Source organism: Scyliorhinus torazame, chromosome 14 (assembly GCF_047496885.1).
Source record: "Scyliorhinus torazame isolate Kashiwa2021f chromosome 14, sScyTor2.1, whole genome shotgun sequence".
Lineage (NCBI taxonomy): Eukaryota > Metazoa > Chordata > Chondrichthyes > Carcharhiniformes > Scyliorhinidae > Scyliorhinus > Scyliorhinus torazame.
In genome coordinates, this window is record NC_092720.1 from 127586510 (window position 1) to 127596256 (window position 9747).

The 9747-nt window shown below is 69.5% G+C and overlaps 1 protein-coding gene across 5 annotated transcripts in view; it reads left to right on the plus strand.

Moving 5' to 3' along the window:
- Positions 1 to 570: 570 nt before the first annotated feature.
- Positions 571 to 9747, plus strand: part of LOC140390028 (AMMECR1-like protein) — a 113262-nt gene continuing 104085 nt past the window's right edge. For 2 of the 5 annotated variants that reach the window (XM_072474871.1, XM_072474872.1), the window contains exon 1: positions 583 to 877. Coding sequence is in view for 2 of the 5 variants with exons in the window: in XM_072474869.1 (XP_072330970.1) it covers positions 778 to 877 (100 nt within the window). In the remaining 3 variants the exon portion in view is untranslated. Of the gene's footprint in view, positions 878 to 9747 lie in introns of all 5 variants that reach the window. The other 3 variants (XR_011934537.1, XM_072474869.1, XM_072474870.1) reach the window with 3 other exon arrangements.

Below are 9747 nucleotides of genomic sequence, written 5' to 3' on the forward strand. Positions count from 1 at the left end.
ATCACGTTGAGCATCTCTATCAAATCTAAATTACTGAGGGCAGCACGGTGGCGCAGTGGGTTACCCCTGCTGCCTCACGGCGCCAAGGTTCCAGGTTCGATTCTGGCCCTGGTCACTGTCTGTGTGGAGTTTGCACATTCTCCCCGTGTTTGCGTGAGTTTCGCTCCCACAACCCAAAGATGTGCAGGGTAGGTGAATTGGCCACGCTAAATTGCCCCGTAATTGGAAAAAACGAATTGGGTATTCTAAATGTATATTTAAAAAAATCTAAATGACCTGAAATCCATCCCTGAACCTGACACAACTGGCTGCCAGCCTTATGGTTGGACTTTGAAGACTTTCCAATTAGTCTATGCCATCATTAAGCCCGTTACCAGGGTGCCAGCTTTCACAGATAATTGATGCCCAGCCTCTCAAAGAGCCCTGGGATATTGGAGGGTCTCCCCGAGCTGATTTCAGCTCAACGTGCCCCATTGGCCGCTGGGATACTGGAGTACCTCCCCCGCAGTCCTCCGAGCTCTGATTTGACGCCAACCTGTCTCGGTGCAGCGTGCGCGCAGACACCTTACGTTCATCGTGTCCCGGTGATCGCTGGGATACTGGAAGTACTCCCGGTCATCCAGCTCTTTAGTCTATCAGCTGGCTAACTGGCTGCGCTGTCTCTCCTTCTCTGCCATCATTCCCACCCCCACCGTCGCTTCCCGCCCCCTTCCCGGTTTCTGCGGCTTGTTGGTTTGGCGAGGGGTTCTGGTGAAATCTCTGCTGTGACATGGCTCCATGATCGAGGGAATGTGTGCCAGGAAAGAGGCCGGCCTCCTCCTCCTGCTGCCCTTGTTTCAGACTGAGGGACCGTCCCAAGCACTCGCCAGTATACAAGGTTTGACATTCACTATTTGCTCGGTTTGTGCTGTGTTCCGACCTGCCCCTCCCCCATCAACTGCTTCAATCCCCCCCCCCCCCCCCCCCACTCTCACATTCTGTGGCTTTCCCCCCTGTTGGGATCCTCACTGACAGAGTATTCCCGGATATTTTACCCGCATCACCCTGGCACCAATCCCGGGGCCCCAGCCCTCTGTTCACATGCATATTCCAACAAAAGAGAACCTTGTCCAGGTCGGGCTCCCATCCAGAAACCTGGAGTGGCTCCAAGAGCGAGATCCTCCCAGGATCAACAGCCCCCACACCCATCACCCCGGGATTGGCTCCCATCTTCCCAAACACCTCCGAGGACCAACATCCCCATCTTCCCAGACATCTCCCAGCACCAACATCCCCACCTCCATCTTCCCAAACACCTCCGAGGACCAACATCCCCATCTTCCCAGACATCTCCCAGCACCAACATCCCCACCTCCATCTTCCCAAACACCTCCGAGGACCAACATCCCCATCTTCCCAGACATCTCCCAGCACCAACATCCCCACCTCCATCTTCCCAAACACCTCCGAGGACCAACATCCCCATCTTCCCAAACACCTCCCAGGACCAACATCCCCATCTTCCCAGACATCTCCCAGCACCAACATCCCCACCTCCATCTTCCCAAACACCTCCGAGGACCAACACCCCCATCTTCCCAAACACCTCCCTGGACCAAAATCCCCATCTTCCCAAACATCTCCCAGCACCAACACCCCCGCCTCCATCTTCCCAAACACCTCCCTGGACCAACATCCCCATCTTCCCAAACACCTCCCTGGACCAACATCCCCATCTGCCCAAACACCTCCCTGGACCAACATCCCCATCCCCATCTTCCCAAATACCTCCCAGGACCAACACCCCCAACCCCATCTTCCCAAATACCTCCCAGGACCAACACCCCCAGCCCCATCTTCCCAAACACCTCAGCACCAATACCCCTACCCCCATCTTCCCAAACACCTCCTGGGACCAACACCCCCACCCCCATCTTCCCAAACACTTCCCAGCACCAACACCCCTGCCCCCATCTTCCCAAACACCTCCCTGGACCAACATCCCCATCTGCCCAAACACCTCCCAGGACAAACATCCCCAACCCCATCTTCCCAAACACCTCCCTGGACCAACATCCTCATCTTCCCAAACACCTCCTAGGACCAACACCCCCACCCCCATCTTCCCAAACACCGCCCAGGACCGACACCACCACCCCCATCTTCCCAAACACCTCCCAGGACCAACACCCCCACCCCCATCTTCCCAAACACCTCCTGGGACCAACACCTCCACCTCCATCTTCCCAAACACCTCCTGGGACCAATACCCCCATACCCATCTTCCCAAACACCTGCCTGGACCAACATCCCCATCTTCCCAAACACCTCCCAGGACCAACATCCCCATCTTCCCAAACACCTCCTAGGACCAACACCCCCACCCCCATCTTTCCAAACCCCTCCCGGGTCAAACATTCCCACCCCCATCTTTCCAAACACCACCCAGGACCGCCACCCCAATCTTCCCAAACACCACCCAGGACCAACACCCCCACCCCCATCTTCCCAAACACTTCCCATGACCAACACCCCCACCCCCATCTTGCCAAACACCCCCCAGGACCAACATCCCCACCCCCATCTTCCCAAACACCACCCAGGACCAACACCCCCACCCCCATCTTCCCAAATACCTCCCAGGACCAACACCCCCAGCCCCATCTTCCCAAACACCTCACAGCACCAATACCCCCACCCCCATCTTCCCAAATACCACCTGGGACCAACACCCCTGCCCCCATCTTCCCAAACACCTCCTGGGACCAACACCCCCACCCCCATCTTCCCAAACACTTCCCGGCACCAACACCCCCGCCCCCATCTTCCCAAACACCCCCTGGGACCAACACCCCCACCCCCATCTTCCCAAACACCTCCCAGGACCAACACACCCACCCCCATTTTCCCAAACACCGCCCAGGACCGACACCACCACCCCCATCTTCCCAAACACCTCCCAGGACCAACACCCCCATCTTCCCAAACACCTCCCAGGACCAACACCCCCATCTTCCCAAACGCCTCCCAGGACCAACACCCCCACCCCCATCTTCCCAAACACCTCCCAGGACCAACATCCCCACCCCCATCTTCCCAAACACTGCCCAGGACCGACACCCCTGCCACCATCTTCCCAAACACCTCCTGGGACCAACACCTCCACCTCCATCTTCCCAAACACCTCATGGGACCAATACCCCTATACCCATCTTTCCAAACACCTGCCTGGACCAACATCCCCATCTTCCCAAACACCTCCTAGGACCAACACCCGCACCCCCATCTTTCCAAAACCCTCCCGGGTCAAACATCCCCACCCCCATCTTCCCAAACACCTCCCAGGACCAACACCCCCACCCCCATCTTCCCAAACACCTCCCAGGACCAACACCCCCACCCCCATCTTCCCAAACACCCCCCACGACCAACATCCCCACCCCCATCTTCCCAAACACCGCCCAGGACCGACACCCCGGCCCCCATCTTCCCAAACACCTCCTGGGACCAACACCCCCACCCCCATCTTCCCAAACACCTCCTGGGACCAATACCCCCATCCCCATCTTCCCAAACACCTCCCTGGACCAACATCCCCATCTTCCCAAACACCTCCCAGGACCAACATCCCCATCTTCCCAAACACCTCCCTGGACCAACATCCCCATCTTCCCAAACACCTCCCAGGACCAACATCCCCATCCCCATCTTCCCAAACACCTCCTAGGACCAACACCCCCACCCCCATCTTTCCAAACCTCTCTCGGGTCAAATATCCCCACCCCCATCTTTCCAAATACCTGCCAGGACCAATACCCCACCCCCACCTTCCCAGACACCCCCACCTTCCCAGACACCCCACCTTCCCAGACACCCCCACCTTCCCAGACACCTTCGCAGACACCCCACCTTCCCAGACACCCCCACCCCTCCACCTTCCCAGACACCCCAAACCCCCACCTTCCCAAACCCCCACCTTCCCAAACCCCCACCTTCCCAAACCCCCACCTTCCCAAAACCCCCACCTTCCCAAACCCCCACCCCCCAAACACCCCACCCCCCAAACACCCCACCCCCCAAACACCCCACCCCCCAAACACCCCACCCCCCCAAACACCCCACCCCCCAAACACCCCACCCCCCAAACACCCCACCCCCCAAACACCCCACCCCCCCAAACACCCCACCCCCCCAAACACCCCACCCCCCCAAACACCCCACCCCCCCAAACACCCCACCCCCCCAAACACCCCACCCCCCCAAACACCCCACCCCCCCAAACACCCCATCCCCCCACCTTCCCAAACACCCCCACCTTACCAAACACCCCCACCCTCCCAAACCCCCCCACCTTCCCAAACACCCCCACCCCCCACCTTCCCAAACACCCCCACCCCCCATCTTCCCAAACACCCCCACAACCCCACCTTCCCAAACACCCCCACCCCCACCCCCCCACCTTCCCAAACACCCCCACCCCCCCCACCTTACCAAACACCCCCACACACCTTCCCAAACACCCCCACACACCTTCCCAAACACCCCCACCCCCCCACCTTCCCAAAGACCCCCACCCCCCCACCTTCCCAAAGACCCCCACCCCCGACCTGCCCAAACAGCCCCACCCACCCACCTTCCCAAACACCTCCACCCCCCCACCTTCCCAAAGACCCCCACCCCCCCACCTTCCCAAAGACCCCCACCCCCGACCTGCCCAAACAGCCCCACCCACCCACCTTCCCAAACAACCCCACCCCCCACCTTCCCCCAAACTCGCCCGCCTTCCCCCAAGCTCGCCCGCCTTCCCCCAAGCTCGCCCGCCTTCCCCCAAGCTCGCCCGCCTTCCCCCAAGCTCGCCCGCCTTCCCCCAAGCTCGCCCGCCTTCCCCCAAGCTCGCCCGCCTTCCCCCAAGCTCGCCCGCCTTCCCCCCAAGCTCGCCCGCCTTCCCCCCAAGCTCGCCCGCCTTCCCCCAAGCTCGCCCGCCTTCCCCCAAGCTCGCCCGCCTTCCCCCAAGCTCGCCCGCCTTCCCCCAAGCTCGCCCGCCTTCCCCCAAGCTCGCCCGCCTTCCCCCAAGCTCGCCCGCCTTCCCCCAAGCTCGCCCGCCTTCCCCCAAGCTCGCCCGCCTTCCCCCAAGCTCGCCCGCCTTCCCCCAAGCTCGCCCGCCTTCCCCCAAGCTCGCCCGCCTTCCCCCAAGCTCGCCCGCCTTCCCCCAAGCTCGCCCGCCTTCCCCCAAGCTCGCCCGCCTTCCCCCAAGCTCGCCCGCCTTCCCCCAAGCTCGCCCGCCTTCCCCCAAGCTCGCCCGCCTTCCCCCAAGCTCGCCCGCCTTCCCCCAAGCTCGCCCGCCTTCCCCCAAGCTCGCCCGCCTTCCCCCAAGCTCGCCCGCCTTCCCCCAAGCTCGCCCGCCTTCCCCCAAGCTCGCCCGCCTTCCCCCAAGCTCGCCCGCCTTCCCCCAAGCTCGCCCGCCTTCCCCCAAGCTCGCCCGCCTTCCCCCAAGCTCGCCCGCCTTCCCCCAAGCTCGCCCGCCCTTCCCCCAAGCTCGCCCGCCCTCCCCCAAGCTCGCCCGCCCTCCCCCAAGCTCGCCCGCCCTCCCCCAAGCTCGCCCGCCCTCCCCCAAGCTCGCCCGCCCTCCCCCAAGCTCGCCCGCCTCCCCCAAGCTCGCCCGCCCTCCCCCAAGCTCGCCCGCCCTCCCCCAAGCTCGCCCGCCCTCCCCCAAGCTCGCCCGCCCTCCCCCAAGCTCGCCCGCCCTCCCCCAAGCTCGCCCGCCCTCCCCAAGCTCGCCCGCCCTCCCCCAAGCTCGCCCGCCCTCCCCCAAGCTCGCCCGCCCTCCCCCAAGCTCGCCCGCCCTCCCCCAAGCTCGCCCGCCCTCCCCCAAGCTCGCCCGCCCTCCCCCAAGCTCGCCCGCCCTCCCCCAAGCTCGCCCGCCCTCCCCCAAGCTCGCCCGCCCTCCCCCAAGCTCGCCCGCCCTCCCCCAAGCTCGCCCGCCCTCCCCCAAGCTCGCCCGCCCTCCCCCAAGCTCGCCCGCCCTCCCCCAAGCTCGCCCGCCCTCCCCCAAGCTCGCCCGCCCTCCCCCAAGCTCGCCCGCCCTCCCCCAAGCTCGCCCGCCCTCCCCAAGCTCGCCCGCCCTCCCCCAAGCTCGCCCGCCCTCCCCCAAGCTCGCCCGCCCTCCCCCAAGCTCGCCCGCCCTCCGCCCAAGCTCGCCCGCCCTCCCCCAAGCTCGCCCGCCCTCCCCAAGCTCGCCCGCCCTCCCCAAGCTCGCCCGCCCTCCCCCAAGCTCGCCCGCCCTCCCCAAGCTCGCCCGCCCTCCCCCAAGCTCGCCCGCCCTCCCCCAAGCTCGCCCGCCCTCCCCCAAGCTCGCCCGCCCTCCCCCAAGCTCGCCCGCCCTCCCCCAAGCTCGCCCGCCCTCCCCCAAGCTCGCCCGCCCTCCCCCAAGCTCGCCCGCCCTCCCCCAAGCTCGCCCGCCCTCCCCCAAGCTCGCCCGCCCTCCCCCAAGCTCGCCCGCCCTCCCCCAAGCTCGCCCGCCCTCCCCCAAGCTCGCCCGCCCTCCCCCAAGCTCGCCCGCCCTCCCCCAAGCTCGCCCGCCCTCCCCCAAGCTCGCCCGCCCTCCCCCAAGCTCGCCCGCCCTCCCCCAAGCTCGCCCGCCCTCCCCCAAGCTCGCCCGCCCTCCCCCAAGCTCGCCCGCCCTCCCCCAAGCTCGCCCGCCCTCCCCCAAGCTCGCCCGCCCTCCCCCAAGCTCGCCCGCCCTCCCCCAAGCTCGCCCGCCCTCCCCCAAGCTCGCCCGCCCTCCCCCAAGCTCGCCCGCCCTCCCCCAAGCTCGCCCGCCCTCCCCCAAGCTCGCCCGCCCTCCCCCAAGCTCGCCCGCCCTCCCCCAAGCTCGCCCGCCCTCCCCCAAGCTCGCCCGCCCTCCCCCAAGCTCGCCCGCCCTCCCCCAAGCTCGCCCGCCCTCCCCCAAGCTCGCCCGCCCTCCCCCAAGCTCGCCCGCCCTCCCCCAAGCTCGCCCGCCCTCCCCCAAGCTCGCCCGCCCTCCCCCAAGCTCGCCCGCCCTCCCCCAAGCTCGCCCGCCCTCCCCCAAGCTCGCCCGCCCTCCCCCAAGCTCGCCCGCCCTCCCCCAAGCTCGCCCGCCCTCCCCCAAGCTCGCCCGCCCTCCCCCAAGCTCGCCCGCCCTCCCCCAAGCTCGCCCGCCCTCCCCCAAGCTCGCCCGCCCTCCCCCAAGCTCGCCCGCCCTCCCCCAAGCTCGCCCGCCCTCCCCCAAGCTCGCTCGCCGCCCTCCCCCAAGCTCGCCCGCCCTCCCCCAAGCTCGCCCGCCCTCCCCCAAGCTCGCCCGCCCTCCCCCAAGCTCGCCCGCCCTCCCCCAAGCTCGCCCGCCCTCCCCCAAGCTCGCCCGCCCTCCCCCAAGCTCGCCCGCCCTCCCCCAAGCTCGCCCGCCCTCCCCCAAGCTCGCCCGCCCTCCCCCAAGCTCGCCCGCCCTCCCCCAAGCTCGCCCGCCCTCCCCCAAGCTCGCCCGCCCTCCCCCAAGCTCGCCCGCCCTCCCCCAAGCTCGCCCGCCCTCCCCCAAGCTCGCCCGCCCTCCCCCAAGCTCGCCCGCCCTCCCCCAAGCTCGCCCGCCCTCCCCCAAGCTCGCCCGCCCTCCCCCAAGCTCGCCCGCCCTCCCCCAAGCTCGCCCGCCCTCCCCCAAGCTCGCCCGCCCTCCCCCAAGCTCGCCCGCCCTCCCCCAAGCTCGCCCGCCCTCCCCCAAGCTCGCCCGCCCTCCCCCAAGCTCGCCCGCCCTCCCCCAAGCTCGCCCGCCCTCCCCCAAGCTCGCCCGCCCTCCCCCAAGCTCGCCCGCCCTCCCCCAAGCTCGCCCGCCCTCCCCCAAGCTCGCCCGCCCTCCCCCAAGCTCGCCCGCCCTCCCCCAAGCTCGCCCGCCCTCCCCCAAGCTCGCCCGCCCTCCCCCAAGCTCGCCCGCCCTCCCCCAAGCTCGCCCGCCCTCCCCCAAGCTCGCCCGCCCTCCCCCAAGCTCGCCCGCCCTCCCCCAAGCTCGCCCGCCCTCCCCCAAGCTCGCCCGCCCTCCCCCAAGCTCGCCCGCCCTCCCCCAAGCTCGCCCGCCCTCCCCCAAGCTCGCCCGCCCTCCCCCAAGCTCGCCCGCCCTCCCCCAAGCTCGCCCGCCCTCCCCCAAGCTCGCCCGCCCTCCCCCAAGCTCGCCCGCCCTCCCCCAAGCTCGCCCGCCCTCCCCCAAGCTCGCCCGCCCTCCCCCAAGCTCGCCCGCCCTCCCCCAAGCTCGCCCCGCCCTCCCCCAAGCTCGCCCGCCCTCCCCCAAGCTCGCCCGCCCTCCCCAAGCTCGCCCGCCCTCCCCCAAGCTCGCCCGCCCTCCCCCAAGCTCGCCCGCCCTCCCCCAAGCTCGCCCGCCCTCCCCCAAGCTCGCCCGCCCTCCCCAAGCTCGCCCGCCCTCCCCCAAGCTCGCCCGCCCTCCCCCAAGCTCGCCCGCCCTCCCCCAAGCTCGCCCGCCCTCCCCCAAGCTCGCCCGCCCTCCCCAAGCTCGCCCGCCCTCCCCCAAGCTCGCCCGCCCTCCCCCAAGCTCGCCCGCCCTCCCCCAAGCTCGCCCGCCCTCCCCCAAGCTCGCCCGCCCTCCCCCAAGCTCGCCGCCCTCCCCCAAGCTCGCCCGCCCTCCCCAAGCTCGCCCGCCCTCCCCAAGCTCGCCCGCCCTCCCCAAGCTCGCCCGCCCTCCCCCAAGCTCGCCCGCCCTCCCCAAGCTCGCCCGCCCTCCCCCAAGCTCGCCCGCCCTCCCCCAAGCTCGCCCGCCCTCCCCCAAGCTCGCCCGCCCTCCCCCAAGCTCGCCCGCCCTCCCCCAAGCTCGCCCGCCTCCCCCAAGCTCGCCCGCCCTCCCCCAAGCTCGCCCGCCCTCCCCCAAGCTCGCCCGCCCTCCCCCAAGCTCGCCCGCCCTCCCCCAAGCTCGCCCGCCCTCCCCCAAGCTCGCCCGCCCTCCCCCAAGCTCGCCCGCCCTCCCCCAAGCTCGCCCGCCCTCCCCAAGCTCGCCCGCCCTCCCCCAAGCTCGCCCGCCCTCCCCCAAGCTCGCCCGCCCTCCCCCAAGCTCGCCCGCCCTCCCCAAGCTCGCCCGCCCTCCCCAAGCTCGCCCGCCCTCCCCAAGCTCGCCCGCCCTCCCCCAAGCTCGCCCGCCCTCCCCAAGCTCGCCCGCCCTCCCCCAAGCTCGCCCGCCCTCCCCCAAGCTCGCCCGCCCTCCCCCAAGCTCGCCCGCCCTCCCCCAAGCTCGCCCGCCCTCCCCCAAGCTCGCCCGCCCTCCCCCAAGCTCGCCCGCCCTCCCCCAAGCTCGCCCGCCCTCCCCCAAGCTCGCCCGCCCTCCCCCAAGCTCGCCCGCCCTCCCCCAAGCTCGCCCGCCCTCCCCAAGCTCGCCCGCCCTCCCCCAAGCTCGCCCGCCCTCCCCCAAGCTCGCCCGCCCTCCCCCAAGCTCGCCCGCCCTCCCCCAAGCTCGCCCGCCCTCCCCCAAGCTCGCCCGCCCTCCCCAAGCTCGCCCGCCCTCCCCCAAGCTCGCCCGCCCTCCCCCAAGCTCGCCCGCCCTCCCCCAAGCTCGCCCGCCCTCCCCCAAGCTCGCCCGCCCTCCCCCAAGCTCGCCCGCCCTCCCCAAGCTCGCCCGCCCTCCCCAAGCTCGCCCGCCCTCCCCCAAGCTCGCCCGCCCTCCCCCAAGCTCGCCCGCCCTCCCCCAAGCTCGCCCGCCCCCAGCTCCCCCCCCCCAAGCTCGCCCGCCCTCCCCCAAGCTCGCCCGCCCTCCCCCAAGCT